Source organism: Brachyhypopomus gauderio, chromosome 5 (genome assembly GCF_052324685.1).
Source record: "Brachyhypopomus gauderio isolate BG-103 chromosome 5, BGAUD_0.2, whole genome shotgun sequence".
NCBI lineage: Eukaryota > Metazoa > Chordata > Actinopteri > Gymnotiformes > Hypopomidae > Brachyhypopomus > Brachyhypopomus gauderio.
Genome location: NC_135215.1, coordinates 24,846,741 through 24,866,958, shown reverse-complemented (window position 1 = coordinate 24,866,958; position 20,218 = coordinate 24,846,741). Strand labels below are relative to the sequence as shown.

Sequence of the window (20,218 nt, the reverse complement as noted above, 5' to 3'; positions counted from 1 at the left end):
ACAGTCTTACTTCTCTACACCAGTCTTACCCTTCTAAACCACACATCCTTACCCCTCTACACCACACAGTCTTACCCCTCTACACCACACAGCCATACCCCTCTACACCACAGTCTAAGCCCACTGCATCACACAGTCTTACCCCTCTACACCACACAGTCTTACCTCTCTACACCACACAGTCTTACCCCAGTACACCACACAGTCTTACCCCTCTACATCACAGTCTTACCCCACTGCATCACACAGTCTTACCCCTCTACACCACACAGCCATACCCCTCTACACCACAGTCTTACTTCTCTACACCAGTCTTACCCTTCTAAACCACACATCCTTACCCCTCTGCACCACACAGTCTTACCCCTCTACACCACACAGTCTTACCCCTCTACACCATAGTCTTACCCCACTGCATCACACAGTCTTACTCCTCTACACCACACAATCTTACCTTTCTACACCACAGTCTTACCCCTGTACACCACACAATTTTACCCCTCTACACCACAGTCTTACCCCACTGCATCACACAGTCTTACCCCTCTACACCACACAGCCATACCCCTCTACACCACACAATCTTGGATCTCCAACTTCCTCACAGACAGACCCCAAACAGTACGGGTGGGAAAACATGTCTCACCCTCACTCACCCTCAACACTGGAGCCCCCCAGGTCTGTGTTCTGAGCCCCCTGCTGTACTCATTGTACACACATGACTGTGTGGCCACTACCAGCTCCAACACCATAATCAAATTTGCTGACGACACTGTCGTGATGGGTTTGATCACCGGTGATGACGAGACAACCTACCTGGAGGAAATTAAAGACCTGGAGGACTGGTGCCCGGAAAAATAACCTCATTCTCCAAGTCAGCAAAACAAAGGAGCTGATTATGGACTACAGGAGGAAGCAGGTGAGGAACTACCATCCTGTGGCCATCAACGGGACCATGGTGGAAAGAGTGGAGAGTTTTAAGTACCTTGGGGTCCACATCTCACAGGACTTGTCATGGACATGTCATGCCAACGTCGTGGCAAAGAAGGCTCGTCAACGTCTCTTCCATCTGAGACGCTTAAGGGACTTCAGACTGCCCTCCAAGGTGCTGAAAAACTTTTACACCTGCACCATAGAAAGCATCCTAACTGGGAACATCACAGCCTGGCTTGGTAACAGCACCCAGCAGGACAGACGAACTCTACAGAGGGTGGTATATTCAGCCGAATGCATCATCCGAGCAGAGCTGCCTGACCTGCAGAACATTTACAACAACCGATGTTGGACCAAGGCCAGAAAGATTGTGATGGACCCAAGCCACCCCAACAATGGACTCTTCTCTCTGTTGCCGTCAGGAAGACGCTATCGCGCTCTGAGGACAAACACTGTCTCTGAGGAGAATGAGGAGGAGCTTTTTGCCGCAAGCCATCCGTGCTCTGAACTCCAGACATTAATACACACTCGCACTAATGAACAATTTAATTTGCACATTATATTTTATACTGTATACTTTGTACTATCTTTTGTACTATATTATATTTTTCAAATTTATATTCTATTCTATCCTATTTTGTTGATAATGCTGCTCCCCCCCCCAACCCACCCCCCGTTGGTCTCGTGCTACGTTGTTGGTGTTTAGTCACCATTCAGTTCAGTAGAGCTCAGTTCAGTAGAGCTCAGTTCAGTTGAGCCCAGTTCAGTACAGTTGAGCTCAGTTCAGTAGATTTCAGTTCAGTTCAGTACTTTTCAGTTCTGTAATGTTCAGTTCAGTAGTGCTCAGTCCAGTAGAGATCAGGTAAATAGAGTTCAGTTCAGTAGAGTTCACTTCAGTAGAGTTCAGTTCACTTCAGTAGAGATCAGTTAAATATAATTCAGTTCATTTCAGTTTAGCAGTTCAGTTCAGTTGAGCCCAGTTCAGTACAGTTGAGCTCAGTTCAGTAGATTTCAGTTCAGTTCAGTAGAGTTCAGTGCACTTCAGTTCAGTATAGTTCAGTTCAATACAGTACTTTTCAGTTCAGTAGAGTTCACTTCTGTAGAGATCAGTTAAATATTGTTCAGTTCATTTCAGTTCAGTTCAGCAGTTCAGTTCAGTACTGTACTTTTCAGTTCAATAGAGTTCAGTAGAGTTCAGTTCAGTTTTGTTCTGTTCAGTAGAGTTCAGGTCATTTCAGTACAGTTCAGTTCCATTCAGTTCACTGCAGTTCTCTTCAGTTCCGGTCAGTTCAGTTCAGTAGAGTTCAGTGCAGGTCAGTTCTGTCCTGTGCAATTCAGGTCAGTAGAGTTCAGTTTGCTTCAATAAAGTTCACTTCAGTTCTGTTCAGAGCAGTCCAAATAATTTCAGTAAATTTCAGTTCAGTTGAGTTCGGTAGAGTTCAGTTCAGTTCAGTAAAGTTCAGTTTAGTAGAGTTCGGTTTAGTAGAATTCCATTCAGTTAAGTTCACTTCAGAACAGTTCAGTTCAGTAGAGTTCAGTAGATTTTGGTTCCGTAGCATTCCGTTTAGTCAAGTTCCATTCAGCAGAGTTCAGTGCAGTTCAGTTCAGTAGAGTTCATTGCAGTTCAGTTCAGTAGAGTTCTGGTCATTTCAGTAGAGTTCAGTAGTCTTCAGTTCAGTTCACTTCAGTTCAGTGCAGTTCTGTTCAGTAGAGTTCAATGCAGTTCATTTCAGTTCAGTAGAGTTCAGTTCAGTTCCCTTCAGTAGAGTTCAGGTCATTTCGGTAGAATTCAGTTCCGTTCAGTTCTGTCCAGTTCAGTTTATTTCAGTAGAGTTCAGTAGATTTCAGTTCAGTGCAGTTCTATTCAGTTCAGTTCAGTAGAATAGAGTTCAGTGCAGTTCAATTCAGTTCCGTCTTGTGCAATTCAGGTCAGTAGAGTTCAGTTTGTTTCAGTAGAGTTCAGTTTAGTTCCATTCAGTTCAGTGCAATCCATTTCAGTACTACTCAGTGCTCTTACCCAGAGCAACTTACAAAGTGCTTTGCAGCTGTTCACAGAATGCATTCTAGGTAGTAGCATAGATTAGAATAGATTAGAATTCAAGATACCATTGAGCCAGACTTCTACTAAACCACAGGAATCTGTTACATATTTACCACATCACATATCTTTCTTCTCCGAGGTTCACCTGGGGAGTAACACTGCAGTCGGAGCCTACAATACCAGTATCATCACTCCGACACGGAATGAAAACCTGGCGTTCATCACAAGACAATTGACATTGACAATATCAACACCCAGAACTTTCATTCTAGTTACCTTATACTTAGCCTGATTGTGTGATTTATTTGTGACTTGTGTATTCATCTGTATAATTTGTTTTTGTGTATTTGTGTGTTACCGGCCGCCCAATGGAGGATGGGTTCCCTTTTAAGTCTTGGTCCTCCCAAGGTTTCTTCCTATTCCCCACCATCTAGGGAGTTTTCCTTGCCACTGTCGCCTTTGGCTTGCTCATTAGGGATTTGGACCCATAGTATTGTTAACCTTGTAAATCCTGTAAAGCGCTTTGTGACAACGTGTTGTGAAAAGCGCTATACAAATATATTTGATTTGATTTGAATCAGTGTCATTACCTAGTATTCCAAATTAACATACACTCAAACTTACAACAGGGCTTAAAATTTACACTTGGAAGTGTAAATAACCATAGACAGATAAGCATACAATTTAAAGAACAAAGACAAGTGCTTTTTGCAGTGTTAGTGCTCATTTAAGTACTCAACAAACTGGTGAGTCTTCAGTCTGCGTTTGAAGACAACAAAAGACTCTGCGCCCTGGCAACTAGTGGAAGATCATTCCACCATCTCGGAGCAGGACAGACAATGGTCTTAATTTTTGTCTTCTGTAAGATTTTAAGCATGGTGTTTCAGGTCGAGCCGGAGATAGAGACAGCTCAGTGCAGTTCAATTCAGTTCAGTGTCGTTCAGTTCAGTTCTGTTTGGCTTGCTTTAGCTAAGCTCTGTTTGTGTGTGTGTGTGTGAGTGAAGCCTTGTGAAGATGGGTCTTCTACCCTAGGTTTGGATGATTCTATTATGCATTAACTCGTATAGAACAGGGGACATGCTTCTCTTATCCTGCTGAGCCGTCAGAATATCTCACTCACTCAGATGTATCTACAGATAATACGTCAGGTGCTGAAGGTCACGATTAACAAAGTGTGTTATGTGCACACAATCAGGTGCACGCCTACACACATACACACACACACATATATATATATATACTCACAGAGGAGTTAGAGACTGGTAGTATACCATCCCAAGTGAGGACACAGTGGTGCTGTTTTCCTCCTAAGAGCTGCAGAGAGACATGAAGCTGGTGGTTCCTAACCCAGGCCTGGAGGAGCGTATCCCCTCCCACGCAGAGCTGGAGGAGCTGGAGAAGACCCAGGCTGGAGAACGGCCACAGTGGGACAACAAAGCCCAATACATGCTCACCTGCGTGGGCTTCTGTGTGGGGCTTGGCAACGTCTGGAGGTTCCCCTACCTCTGCCAGAGTCATGGAGGAGGTAGGACTCAAAGAGAAAAATCAGAGTTGATTTTGATAATGAACTGAAATTAGAAGTAAGAATCACATATAAAAGAGGTTAAGAGCAAATGCTTGACAAAATAAAATCCTGTTTTTTATGCTAATAAGTAAATAAATAATGGGTACAATATTTTTTATACTAGTTATTATTATACTAGTATACTATATAATATATACTATACTATATATGTAATACTAGACTAGATAATATAGTATTTAGGCATTATATATGTACCATATATTTATTCCACATGGAAATGGATTGTATTGGAATCTGATATACACAAACAAGCAGAATTCACTGCATTTCACAAATACATAATACGTAATTTTTAAGCTATTGTTAAGAATGTAGTTTATTCCTTCTGTAGTTTTATCATATCTGTGGAACCTGTGCACCTGTCCATGTTGTAATTGTTTCTGAGTGCATGTGACTGTATTTTACACAGATGAATGAGTGTAGGTGTTTGTGGGGGAGTATATGTGGCAGGGATTCATTTTGTGATGGTGCACAAGCTTGAAAAAAGTTAAAAAAATAAAATAAAAAAAGAATTTTCCTATAGAATTCTGCACAGGCTTAAGTCATATTAGTTGGTCTTTTTTAATACACCATAGGCAGTCAGACATCTCAGTGATGTTTCAATGACTGAGACAAGAGTTTGGCTATGACCCAAACGGATTATGGTTAACTATTAACACTCTATATATGAGAACTTGCATATAAGTGTTAGCAGATACACATGCCTCATGTGTGACAGTCACACACTCTCCAGACTATAATGGAGCACTTTGTGTTTTACTGTGTTTGGGGAAGATGGAGGTTCTCACTGGAGGCACAGACTGGAAATGAAAACACAGAGGAAATGACTGGCACAGGAAAATAAATGAGGGAATTAAAACTATATAGAACACAAATAAAATCTTAAAATCACACTGAAGGTCTGACATCACAAGAGAGACAGAGACAGAGCAACATTTAAAGACAGAGAGACAGACAGAGAGACAGATAGAGATACAGAGATAGAGAGACACAGAGATAGAGACAGAGACAAGAGTGAGAGCTTTATGTCCTGGTCCACATTAGAACTCCTTCACCATCACATCTGTCTGGGCTAAATTAACCGCTGTAGACATAAAATCACTTCTGGTGAAACAAATCTTCAAAAAAGCGTAGGTAGTACTGGGAGTCTAAAGTCATCTTGTTTTTTATTCAGATATCTGATATGTGTTCACTGTGACAGGCTTTGATATCAGCAGAGGTGGGTAGAGTATTCAACAATTTTACTCAAATAAAAGTACTGTTACTTGAACCAAATTTCACTCATGTAAAAGTAAAAGTATGCATACAAAAATTTACTTGAGTATAAGTAAAAAAGTTTTTTGATTATAAGTTACTCAAGTAGTGAGCAAATGCAGAGTACTGTCTCGTGCCAATAAATTACATGGAATTACTGGAAACAATGACTTTTAATGACAACGAATATTATGTATTATAAATAAATATAATATATAAATATTATTTATTATAAATAATATGTATTTTTGTTTGTTCCTAAGTATTAGGCCTGTGTAACTTCAATGTGTTCCACCAAAACATTGGCTGTATGAGGTCAGGGATGCTCGGTAGGTTTTTCTGTCACTTTCTTGCTACCAGTGGAGAAAGTTTGCATATGCGATCACATTACTGACCGGCTTCATTTCCTTGGTCACTCATACTCATGTGACGAGACGTTGGTCAGTCTTCTCACTTGAAAGACAAATTATTTGCAAAACTAAAGTAACGGTACGGAGTAAAAGTCACGTTTTTCTCACCACATATTTACTCAATTAAAAGTATAAGTCTTTCATATTAAAACTACTCTCACAAGTACATTTTCTTTCCAAAAATCTACTTGAGTAAATGTAACGCGTTCCTACCCACCTCTTGATATCAGTGAAGTAACATTCTAACTGTGAAGTTCCCTCCATCTGTAAGTGGAAGAGTATGTATACTGCCACCTAGTGGTAACATAGTTTGGAGCCAGAGATTTATCAAGAATGATCAGTATATACTACATCAGTATATGCTACATCAGTATATGCTACATCAGTATATACTACATCAGTATATGCTACATCAGTATATACTACATCAGTATATACTACATCTGTATATACTACGTCTGTATATGCTACATCAGTATGTAACACCCTGTCATATCACTGCCCAAATATGAATTCTAGAATCAGTCAAATTATAAAATTACTGCAACAATTCCATAAATATTTCACTGTAAGTAGGTTGTGAAGGTTGGGGCATTGTCTTCCTTTAAACCACTTTTATATAAGACAATACTGGCAAGAAAACTACACTATTATTTATAACCATTAAAGGTGAAACATTCAGTTTAAATTCATCATCTTATCATGAAAGAATATTTAAAAGAATGAATTACCTGAATATGTTAATGGTTAGTCAATAGTAAAAGCTATGCTAAGCACTAGTCTATTATTCATTAAAGTTATCCTGTGATAAAGGTCAGCTGAGCAGAACAGAACACACTGATACAACAGAACTCCAATAGAACTCCAATAGAACACACTGGTATACAACAGAACTACAATAGAACACACTGATCTTCAACATAACTACAATAGACCACACTGGTCTACAACAGAACTGCAATAGAACACACTGGTATACAACAGAACAACAATAGAACACACTGGTCAACAACAGAACTACAATAGAACTCACTGATCTACAACAGAACTATAATAGAACACACTGGTCAACAACAGAACTACAATAGAACACACTGGTATGCAACAGAACAACAATAGAACACACTGGTCTACAACAGAACTACAATAGAACACACCGGTCAACAACAGAACTACAATAGAACACACTGGTCTACAACAGAACTACAATAGAACACAATGGCATACAACAGAACAGCAATAGAACACACTGATCTTCAACAGAAGTACAATAGAACACACTGGTCTTCAACAGAACTACAATAGAACTCACTGATCTACAACAGAACTGCAATATAACACACTGGTCTTTAACAGAAGTACCATAGAACACACTGGTCTATAACATAACTACAATAGAACACACTGATCTACAACAGAACTGCAATAGAACACACTGGTCAACAACAGAACTACAATAGAACACACTGGTCAACAACAGAACTACAACAGAAAACACTGGTCTACAACAGAAGTGCAATAGAAAACACTGATCTACAACAGAACTACAATAGAACACACTGATCTACAACAGAACTACAATAGAATACATTGGTCTACAACAGAACTACAATAGAACACACTGGTCTATAATAATAATATAACAGAGCACTGATCTACAACAAGACACACTGATATACAACAGGACACACTGATCTATAACAGGATACACTAATCTATAACATAGCAACAGCAGTCTCTTCCTTAAAAAATTCCATTATTATCATTTATTTAAATAGAGTATTTCATAATAAAAAAGGGTCAGACTTTTCAGCATATAGCACAAACATAATTACTGAGTAGACATAAGACTCTCCACTATCCCACAGGAAGTTGTTTTTCAGAACAGGGTGACGGGTTACAGTATTTCAGCATGTGGAAGATGTTTGATGTCCCTTGTTTGTATAAAATTTTAGTTTTAGTATGTAAGTAAGTAAGTAAAGCTTTATTTATATAGCACTTTTCAAGACATTGTCACAAAGTGCTTTACAGAATCCATAAAAAGTAAAACATGGCACAAAGTTGAAACTACATTTTAGTACAACAATAAATAATTGATGATTGATAATAAAATAAAATGAAGTAAAAATTACATAAATACTCAAATACACACCTGCTATATCAATACAAGAAACTATTTAAAAGCAAGAAAATAAAAATACAGCACTGGTTGTGCTTCTGGCCACAAAACCAAGTATGATGACTTGGGGCCATCCAGTAGATGAGGGGTTTGCTCTGGAGTCTTGGTCCTCCCAAGGTTTCATACTTAATCCACACAGAGAGTTCCTAGCCTCTGTCATCTTCGGCTTGATCAGGGATTGGGACCCTTATGTTTGTAATGCTGCTCTGTGACAATGTATTGTATAAAGCACTATATCATTCATTTTGACTTGATTTAAGCATCTGGTCATGTGGCAGGATGTGTGGAAGTGGACACTCAGTCTAAGATGTTGTGAATAGAGAACAAATGAGAAAATACACAACGGTGGTGGAGACACTAGGAGACATGCAGATTATGGGATTATTTTAGGGTGTTTAGAGATGCTTATCACCACCTTGTAAAACATCAGCCTATGACTGCACGTTCCATTTCTGCGCTAGGAGGATAAGTCAATAGTTATGGAGATCATCACCAGGCAAATGACAAAACAATTTTAAAATTAGGATTCATTTTAATAAACTAACATATGTTAACATAGCTATTCAGCTGGCTGACAAAAAAGCAAAATATTAACCAATATGAATCAATATTTATCACAAATAAAATACAAGAAATTTGGAATAATCTCTTACATTTACCATAAGTACGTATACCAACACGGTTCTTCTTGTGTGTGTGCAGGGGCGTTTATGATCCCCTTTCTTCTGCTGCTGGTTCTGGAGGGGGTTCCACTGCTTCATCTGGAGTTTGCCATTGGACAGAGACTCAGGAAGGCAAGTGTGGGTGTTTGGAAGTCCATTAACCCTTACTTAGTTGGTGTTGGTGAGTATTATTGACATATAGACCTTGCACAATGAAATATACGCATCTACTAATCACAAATCTATTAACTGGAACATGCTATCTGTCTAGCACATGTCATTGGAGTGATAAATCATAAAATGACTGCAGAAACTCTTCTGGGAAGAGAAGAGTGTTCCTGGATCTTCTGGATCATGGACCACAGCCTCTTATATTTTATACTCCAGATGGTTAGCCATATATAGCGTTTGAAACAGCGAGTGTGATGGTGTCCAGTGCAATTGTAAACTGAGGGGCTCTGTATAAACAGAACAGTGTCTACTAAGAATATATAAAGACTAAATTGACTTAACTACAACAAAGCAAGATACTACTCACTTCCTGGCAACAGGAAGCATGAATATACAAAGACACCTACATGGATACATTAACCAACCAGGAGGAGCACACACATACAAGATGCTAACACACAGAGATACGAACACACTCCATTATAAAAGTTATACGAATAGGACATAGGACTGGAAATATAAAAATAACAAGAGAAAACATTACTGTTAAAACTCAGGGAGGCAGGTTTGATGCAAGTGCAGAGATCTTAGATTTTACTACGATTTAATAACAAAAGCATACAAGGAAGAATAAAACTAAGAAGACATCAAACACAAACTAATGATATCACTAAGACTAATGACATGAACCAAGTAACAGAAATTACAATTACAGGCAGAATTAATGAACAAGGACAGACAAACAAAAGCAAACTTGCACTTGAGACAAGATCTACACAAAACTAACAAGACTAGTAACAGAAAGTGGACTGAACACAAGAATACAAGACATGGGTTAACAAACAGAAAGAACTAGAATATGCCAGGGCCAGGGCCAAAACAAGAGAAGCTACATGCAATGACCAGCAACCAAAAGGAAGAAACACAGAGTTTAAATACACAGGTTCAACAAGGAATAAACGAGACACTGGTTAAAACCATGATGAGGGGGCGGAGTGCAAGGAACAGAGGTGAAACCAGACACAATAAGGAATTTCAAAATAAAAGCACAGAGGATACCAAGACACAAACCAATCCAAAGCAAGAGGGGTTGCTGAGGGGACAGTGACAATTATAAATGTTACCACAAAACTCCACTAGAAACGACACCAGGGAAACCTATGAAAAAACAGGCAAAACCAAAATGAATAGTGAGGTGAGACGCTCTAAGCAAGAACAAACTCATACATGAACACATTAGCATTGACCCACAACAGAGACTCAACACCAGAGGAATATATACAGTACAAACACATTGATAGACAAAACCAACTAGGAACAGCTGAAAGCAATCACAGGATAACAAGGGCGTGACACAACACCACACACGGGCGGGAAAGTCGGAAACACAGCCAAACACAGACTTGATTTACATGAAAGGGTGGAGCCAGTCATGACAGCAATAAGATACAAAAGTCTTTGGAGACCCTCAGTGGTGATCCTGAAGTGAGCCTGAAAAGTACTAAGGATTTATGAAACCTAATATAACCCAGAATATTTAAATGAGACTTTCTCCACAGGTATATCATCTACGTTGGTGTCTTACATGGTTGGAATGTACTACAACACCATCATAGCCTGGGTCATGTGGTACTTCTTCAACTCTTTCCAGGACCCTCTGCCCTGGAGTCAGTGTCCCGTCAATGAAAACAGGACCGGTACTGATTATGAAGGTTTTTCATAACCTTCTACTGAAATTTTTATATTTACTTAAATTTCTCATAGATTAGACAGAAATAGTATGATTATTATCTGCAGTGCTGTGTTGGTATTGTTCAGATGATCTAAAAGATCTCCCCACCCTGCAGGTCTGGTGTCAGAGTGCGCTCGTAGCTCTCCTGTGGATTATTTCTGGTACAGACAGACTCTGAACACTTCGACCAAGATCGAGGACTCAGGGGGTCTGCAGTGGTGGATGGTGCTCTGTCTCCTCGCAGCATGGATTGTGCTCTGGGTCTGCTGCATACGTGGCATTGAGACTACAGGCAAGGCAAGGTCCTCCATATTATCACCTTAGAGCACAGAAAAGACTTTGGCAAGAATTATTGCTGCAGTTAGGGCTAGGGTTAGGCTAACCCTACCCCTACCCTAACCCTTAGGGTCTATGACAAACGCAACCAAACCAAAAGAGTTCCCAACTTGTCAGCTCCTTTCACGGGCTGGTTTGTGTGCACATATATGTTCATCTGCATTTGTGTCATGTTGTCAGAGTTACTCATATCAACTGTCCCTCATGTTGTTAGTAATATATGTTGCACATGTATGTTGTTAGTCATTGTGTTTAAGTGTTTGTGTTATCTTCTTTGTCAGTTCACCCAGTCCCATATGTTGTACGTTGCTTTAATACACGTTAACATTTTAAAAGCTCTCAACTAGGCATATCTCCTTCAAATATCATTCTCACATCATCATTATCAAACACAGTGTGAACATCAGTCAGACATCATTATCAAACACAGTGTGAACATCAGTCAGACATCATTATCAAACACAGTGCAGACATCAATCAGACATTATTATCAAACACAGTGTGGACATCAATCAGACATCATTATCAAACACAGTGTGGACATCAATCAGACATCATTATCAAACACAGTGTGGACATTAATCACTCTTCTAGTAATATGTGTGCTGCTTTTTGAAAACTATGACTGAAAATATAGCCACAGTTTTAAAGTACGTCCCATCACGTTGCTTTAAGGGCAGTGGGGCTATAAGCAAGGAGGGTCTGGGTTCAAAGTCAGTGTTTTATGATGTGATGTTAGGTTTATGATCTTTATCTTTACATAGGAAACGGGTAATTACCATCAGTACATGGCAATAAGGCCAAAGTTGAGCAAGATTCACTGGGTGGTACAGAAACTGAATATACTGCCACTTCTAAAGCTTCTCCTCACTGTGCCTCATTTCAGGCTGTGTACATAACATCCACTCTGCCGTACGTGGTCCTCACCATCTTCCTGATACGAGGACTGACACTCAAAGGCTCCTTGAATGGAATAAAGTTCCTCTTCACTCCGGATGTAAGTGGTGCAATGCTGCCCAGCCCACACAGAGGACCTGTTGCTTCAAGGAAAGCAGGTCACAAAGGGCCAATGAAAGCCAAGACCTGGACTTAAGCTAAACTATTGTGTAATTGTTGATTCTCCATTTGAAATGTTTTAAATCGCTTAATTTGAGGAGGCTTGTTCCTGTATCTAGTTGTTCAGCTCAATAGTAGCCAGAGTGAAACCTTATTCTTTATGACCAAACCTGATAATATGGCTATACAGAGATATACAGATCCAAACAAGCAAATCACTAAAGTTAATAGTTAGCTTAGTCTCATTTGCATAATACTTACTAGCTCTACTTCTATTGGCCATGCTAGATTCTAAGCCATGCTAACATTCTAGGACATGTTAGCATTTGAACCCAGACTGTGTTTTTGGTCAAATTGTCCACACTGTTCAGAGCCCAGTTTTACCAAACACAACAATGACCTTAATTATCATTATGGTTTAACTATAAGATGATTAGCTACAGTGCTTGTAAATATCACATGTCTTTCATGCAAACGTGTGACGCTCTCTTTGTTTGACTCTGTGTAGTTAAATGAGCTGCTGAATCCAGCGACGTGGTTGGACGCTGGAGCTCAAGTGTTCTACTCCTTCTCACTTGCTTTTGGAGGACTGATCTCCTTCTCCAGCTACAACTCTGTTCAGTGAGTACATCTCCACAGCATACATGTTGTTTCTTTGCTGAAAGTAAGTTCTGCTTTGATGACATTTATTAATTTAAAACTGAATTATGTTAAACAGCATGTTAATTCTGTGCATGGCAGTAACAACTGTGAACAGGATGCTGTTATAATCTCAATAATCAACGGCTTCACATCGATTTACGCTGCCATAGTGATCTACTCCATCATTGGGTTCAGAGCTACGGAGAGGTTCGATGACTGTCTCAGCAAGTATGCGTTCATGTCTGATATTTTACTATTTTACTACATACTAATTATGTGTCTGATACTGTTCTAATTTTAGCTACGTGTTCATGTCTGATACTGCTCTAATTCTACAGTAATATGTTCCTGTCTGATATTGTTCTAATAGTAGTTATATGTTTGATACTGTTCTAATACAACAGTTATATGTTCATCTGATACTGTACTAATTCTACAGTAATATGTTCATGTCTGATACTGTTCAAATTCTACAGTTAGCATTGCAGCATAATACCTAGTTTCAAGATTGTGCCACAATTAAAATACGTCTGATTATGTTCAGTGGGAAGAAACTGAAATATATTTCATTTTCCTTTATTTTTATCTGTAGTTATTAGTAAAACTAAACATCACGTCTAAACGTTGTGATGAAAAACACGAAAAACTAAAAAACGTCGTTCTGTATCCCTGATCAGCAACATTGTGGCCCTTCTGAACGCGTTTCATCTTCCGGAGGGAATTATCACAGAGAGCAACTATGATGAAGTCCTGCAGAGTCTCAACAGCACATCACCTGGGGTCATACAGGAACTCAACCTGAACACCTGTGACATGCAGGCTCTGCTAAGTCAGGTGACACCCACAATCTGTTCCAGATAAATCTTTTTTCCTACATATATGATTACATTCTTCTAAATTAATGGACCCATTGCACAACACCATGCTGATGTTGTATATACATTTAACTGAGCGTGTCCCACTGTGAGTGGCAAACCATGCATGTCCATGTCTGGACTCAGTGCTCAGTGACAGTGAGCATCATTCATATGATATTTACAGCCATGCTTTGCTCCTATTTAAATTAACTAGTTTCCAAATAACCTGGAATTTAAACAAGCTTGTAGACATTTGTCAACCACTATTCCTCACCCAAGTTAAAGGGGATGTGCTGACTGGAATTTCAGGGCGTGGAGGGTACGGGTCTAGCCTTCATCGTGTTCACAGAGGCCATCACCAAGATGCCCATCTCCCCCCTATGGTCCGTGCTCTTCTTCATCATGCTCTTCTGCCTCGGTCTGTCCACCATGTTCGGCAGTGTGGAGGGAGTCGTGGTGCCTCTGCAGGATCTGAACATCTTTCCCAGGTCTTGGCCAAAAGAGGTCCTGACAGGTGCTTGCTTCACTCTGTAAACAAGTTTTATCACATTCACTTAGATAAACAACACAGATCTTCAGTTCTGGACCTCAAATCCCCAACTGATCCAGGAGTTTCTTAATATCACTGAAGATCTGTGTTCTGTTCTTAGGGTCCAGAACACCTTCCTTTCACCTGTCAGTTGTGAATCAGCTAAATTAACTGTTCACAAAAGTGATTATAAAACACAGAACCTAAAATCAGATCTGTGGGCTGGAGACTTGTGACATGAACAGATACAGATGAACAGATTGTCTCTGGATTTCAGGGATCGTTTGCCTGGCCTCATTTGCGATAGCGCTGATCTTCACACAGCGCTCCGGAGATTACTGGCTGGCTCTGTTCGACAGCTTTGCCGGGTCCATCCCTCTTCTTATCATCGCCTTCTGTGAGATGACCGCTGTGTGTTACATCTATGGGATAGACCGGTGAGACCAAAACAATTAAACAGCAGATTATGGTAACACTGAAGGGCACTGTTTACAAGACTGTTTACAAGACTGCATAACACCTACATAAACCCTTCATGACACCAGACACTCACATATTGTACATAAACATTTATAAATACATTTTCCAACAAGCAGAAGCTGCCAAAAAGCTGCTTGACTTCGATGTCCAGCTGACATAACTAGATTTTTGGTGTTATTACGATGCCATGACATAACAGGTAATTACAAGTTACTGTGCAGCTCAGCGTTTTATGGTTTATAAGGGTGACATAATGGTAAAGAGACTTAAAAGTCAGGCTCTTGGTAAAATCAACAATACTGAGGTCTTCAAATCAATGTTCTGTAGTATCTCCTGTACTGTCATGTTTTAGTGACGCTGTTGACATTTTTACCCTGTAGTGTCTCAGTATGTTATATCGCCAGGGTTGCCAACTCTCATGCATTGAGCGTGAGACACACGCATTTGACCGTCTTCACACGCTCTCACGCCACACTTCAGAAAAAGTAGTTTATTTACCTCTGATCCATATCTATGATTCAATGAGTTACAAGTTTGCTCTGGCGCGCCAACCACTGGCGATCAATCGATCGCGATATAATAGCCCCCCCCCGTCAACAATTTACATTCGCCTCCCCTTCCAGGTTCAAATCTCACTTCAAGCGATCTTGAAAAGTTGGCAACCCTGTATTGCCCTTTAATTAGTTCCATTTGATTGTATTTAAGATGAATCTGTAAGATGCAACGCTATGACACTTTAATGACAGAGCTATGTTTTCCTTACGTAAAGTGAGTTCTGTTTGGCTTGGATTTAAGAATCCATATATGAATCCTAATATGTATGTGGAGATTTTGGAGCGAAATGTCTGACAGTGCCAGAAAGTTACTGTAGGTTGTCCTAGAGGTACGCAGAGTTGTATAATCCAGGTTCAGAAAGTAAAAGTCCTCGCCAGGATTTTGCTCAGGCTTCCTGGATTGTGTTGATTCCACTAATTTTACCTAGATTGCACTAATTAGAAATCTAGCAAGCTTGAGCAAAATCCTGGTGAGGACTTTTACTTTCTGAACCTGGATTATACAACTCTGGGTACTGGACTGTGCACATGACACATTCAAACACCAGAGATTTGAACTCACAACCCAAGACTTTTGGTGGTCATTTGTGACACCTTAATCATGACAATAAATCATAATATGCATGGTGTAAAGTTTTGTGTGATGGCAGAGGCAGAGACAGCCGGAGGCAGGATAAGAGCTGCAAAGTGTTTGTTGTCCACAAAATAAAGCAATAGCAGCTCTAAGCACACAAGGAATAAAGCGTAAATGCCCTGAATAAGTAGCCTACTGTAGCACACAAGCACAGTCACTCTCGAAGTCCTGATCTGACAGGTGAAGTGGGCACAGCACCAGAGGACAGGACCTGCAAGGTTTTGAAGTGCAGCGCAGATTAGTGACAGGTGCATTTAATTAATAAGTGGGTGATTGGGAACAAAGGACTGACATGTTTGGGGTGTTGCTGTGAGGGCCCAGAGGATCTGAGCCGACCTACCATGACATGGAACATGTTTGGCATGTGGAATCTCTCTGAAGAGTCTGGCCAATCAGTTCTGTCATTAGCCCATCACTCAACTTATTGAACCATAGTCTGTCAACTTTCTGATGAGATTAAGAACAATTTCCTTAAATGTAGCATATTGCAAAAAGGCTGTAACCACGATTACAGTTTTGTCTATTGTCTGGGTAATTGTACCTTTCTTTTGGAGAGGTGAAACTCTGAATTGCCATCATTACAATGCTGTGATTTGTCTTTGTTCCAGGTTTAATCAAGACATCGAGTTCATGATCGGACACAAGCCGAATATCTTCTGGCAGGCCACGTGGAGAGTGATCAGTCCTCTCATCGTACTCATTATATTCCTCTTTTATCTCGTCTCCACGGCCACCAAAGAGCTCACCTACATCGCGTGGAACCCAGAGTCGGTACGGCTACTGTGTGAATTCGAATGCTGGCTTGGTGTAACACACCACTGTCCCTCACGCCTTTATTTAAACTCAAATAAAAACATCTCTCTTATGCATGCAATCTTATTACAGGACAACTTCCCAAAGTTAGAGACTGTGTACTACCCACAGTGGATTTACATCATCATCTTCATCCTGTCGGGAGTACCTGCCCTCATTATTCCTCTAGTGGCTGTTTTCAAATGGATCCAGAGGTGCTGCTGTAGGAGTGATAACACACACAAACAGGGCATCAGCACCATTTCTGCCCAAATACATTTGGACATGAACCTGAAGAAACCACTACCATAGAAATAAGGTGGTGTTGCAGGAACATGATCATGGATTAGTATACCTCACCCAGGAAGGAAAAACAGTTTACCAGTGATTACCCAGAGATATCACCTGAAGACAACAGAGCTTCAGAGGACAAACATCTTTACTGCCAGTAAAACCAGACGACAACAGAGCTTTGCCACTTGTTTCACCAAAGGACAATATGGATTTACATTACACCAGAGGACTATGGACCCCTACCACACATTACACCAGAGAACTGAGCCCCTACCACGCATTACACCAGAGGACTATGGGACCCTACCACACATTACACCAAAGAACTATGAGCCCCTACCACACATTACACCAGAGGACTATGGGCCCCTACCACACATTACACCAAAGAACTATGGGCCCCTACTACACATTACACCAGAGGACTATGGGCCCCTACCACACATTATACACTAGTGGAAACCAGAGCAGCACACTGAGTTTAAAATCCAACCCCAGAGAGAAATGAACTTACCACAGCAATATAAAAGGAACAGTATTACCTTAAAGTGTAATGGTAAATGTAAACTGTAAACGTATATATTAAGAACTAATTATATATATATATATATATATATATATATATATATATATATATATATATATATATATATACTTTTGGACTTCTCCAAAAAAATAAATGATGAAAAAACTCAAATCTTTGAATCTTAGGTGTGACGGGTAGGGTGAGCGAAAATAAATGGAAGCGATCACGCCAAGTCTCAGGGAAATAGGATGGTTTAATATGTAAAGTGCGCAAACCAAAAGCCGTGAACTGATCCGAATTAAGGATATAATAACCAGCAGTCAACTGGTACAAAGACAAGACATATATAGACGAACAAATGACCCTCAGGTGAGACGGATCGCGGGCTCCGCCCACCTGAGGGACGAACACAACGCCACACCCACATGACAAGCTGCTGCTGTAGACGGGGGCGACCAGTAGGGGGCCGCCGTACCGTGACAGATCCCCCCTCCAAGCCGCACTCCCCTCCACCGGCTGTGCGGCCTACAGTAGCAGCACACAAAACAAAGGGGCAGGCAGGCAGGGACAAGGGACACACCCCCTGTAGTCCCGGAGCTGAAACACAAAACAAACACAGGTTAGCTCACCTACCTGGGTGGGACCCTGGACCGACTGGGCCGTCAACAAGACAAAACCACGCCCCGGTCGGTCACAGGGCCCTCACGCCCTAACCGGCCTTAAGCCGCATAGCCCCACAGGTGCGAGGACGGCGGGCCACGGCTCCGTGTTCGTCCGGGGTGTATGTGTGCAGGTTACCTCCCTGGGGCGTGGCTAAGTCACCTCCTGGACCTACCTCCTCCCGGAGCTGGCCCCTGCCTTCTGCTAGGGGCCACCCCAGCCTCCTGGGGAGTCAGCCCCAGCCGGAGCCTGACTTTACGAGGTGGACTCCTCCACCAAACCCAGGAGCGCCAGAGACCGAGGCCCAGAGCACCCTTATCGCGGGCTGGGGAACAGCCCCCAAGGGCCTCCTGGTCACCCCGAGCAGGAGGGAGGATCTCCATCTTCAGCAGGAGCTCTTCGGACCAGAGCCCTATCGTCCCCAAACATCCGGGGCCCCCAGCCCTCTAGGGAGGGGCTCTTTCCGACCGGGCTCCGGTCACCCCACAACATAAGGGGGCTCCTGCCAGCTGGAGACCCCCACAAGGTCCAGGACTGCCACGATCCACCGCCAGGGAGAAGCGCCTGCACATAAAACACAAAATGCACACACACCCACACACACCAACACAAAACACAGACGCGCACTGCCCTGATCCCCCTTACAATGGGGGAGGGGTCTCCGTCTTAGCAGGGGAGTTCCACCTGCTCAGGAGAACCCCCCACGTTCCTGGTCAGGGCCTCCCTTAGGAGCGACGCCCTCCGTGCCACTCCCCGTGGCACGGGACCATCACTGGTCCACCCCCACACACACACTCAAGGGGGAGGAGCATGTGTGGAATTACACACAACAGTTCACAAGCACGCTAGGACAAAAACACACAAAGACTAGACAAAAGCACGGTGGAAAACGGCAAACGGACAGGACACACACATGCGCGCTCTACACAAACAGTGGTGACGCGCCGCTCAAGTTCGCAGTCGCTCCCCACATAAAACACTAGACACACGGGGGAGCGAGGCGACCGTGACGAGCGGCGACAGCGTCACACACAACACATTCAACAATTAACACAAGCGAGCGACGCACAACGTTCCATACATCCGTTCACTGACACACACACACATGCACACACAAGTGACCACACAACACGAAGAGCCCGACCGGGGTCGATTGCCCTGGTCACCGCCGTGCTGCACACACACACAACGTTTCAGCACGGCGGGGCACTTCAACAACAAACAAAACACCACGCAGACAAACACTTACCACGAGACATGACCACGAACGAAGGAAAAAGCAAAGGAGACTGGCGGCTTCCGAAGGTGGCTGGTTATTCTGTGACGGGTAGGGTGAGCGAAAATAAATGGAAGCGATCACGCCAAGTCTCAGGGAAATAGGATGGTTTAATATGTAAAGTGCGCAAACCAAAACCCGTGAACTGATCCGAATTAAGGATATAATAACCAGCAGTCAACTGGTACAAAGACAAGACATATATAGACGAACAAACGACCCTCAGGTGAGACGGATCGCGGGCTCCGCCCACCTGAGGGACGAACACAACGCCACACCCACATGACAAGCTGCTGCTGTAGACGGGGGCGACCAGTAGGGGGCCGCCGTACCGTGACATTAGGAAGAGTCTGACAAATCTATTGCTAAACCTTTTTTCAGGCTGTCATGAATGCAGAATAGTTCTCAATGTATTGAAAATACTATTTTTTATTTTTGTATCATTCTGTTCCATGTTGAGTATATAAATAAAGTAATTTAAATAACAAACATTTGATATATTGGATGATTTTACATTGGTAATTAATTTTACACAGTTTGGTACTAAATTAAGCAACAAAAAGTGGAGGAAGCATTTGGGAGCTTAGAGAGCAGTCTAAACAGAGCTGTCTGTCT

General features: G+C 41.7%; 1 protein-coding gene across 2 annotated transcripts; it reads left to right on the top strand.

The window, feature by feature from the left end:
• The first annotated feature begins 4,179 nt into the window (after positions 1–4,179).
• Positions 4,180–17,710, top strand: LOC143514906 (sodium-dependent neutral amino acid transporter B(0)AT1-like). 2 transcript variants are annotated; one of them, XM_077006672.1, is made up of 14 exons: positions 4,420–4,499; positions 5,734–5,778; positions 6,077–6,142; positions 9,105–9,245; positions 10,795–10,932; positions 11,083–11,264; positions 12,190–12,300; positions 12,868–12,980; positions 13,101–13,229; positions 13,679–13,835; positions 14,168–14,372; positions 14,665–14,824; positions 16,664–16,826; positions 16,941–17,710. In XM_077006672.1, the coding sequence occupies exons 3-14, from the start codon at positions 6,124–6,126 to the stop codon at positions 17,157–17,159; spliced, it is 1,737 nt and encodes a 578-aa protein (XP_076862787.1). In that variant the 5' UTR covers positions 4,420–4,499; positions 5,734–5,778; positions 6,077–6,123; the 3' UTR covers positions 17,160–17,710. The 2 variants fall into 2 exon arrangements, with proteins under 2 accessions (XP_076862786.1, XP_076862787.1); XM_077006671.1 differs by lacking the exons at positions 5,734–5,778; positions 6,077–6,142 and having other exon boundaries at positions 4,180–4,499.
• The last annotated feature ends 2,508 nt before the right edge of the window (positions 17,711–20,218 follow it).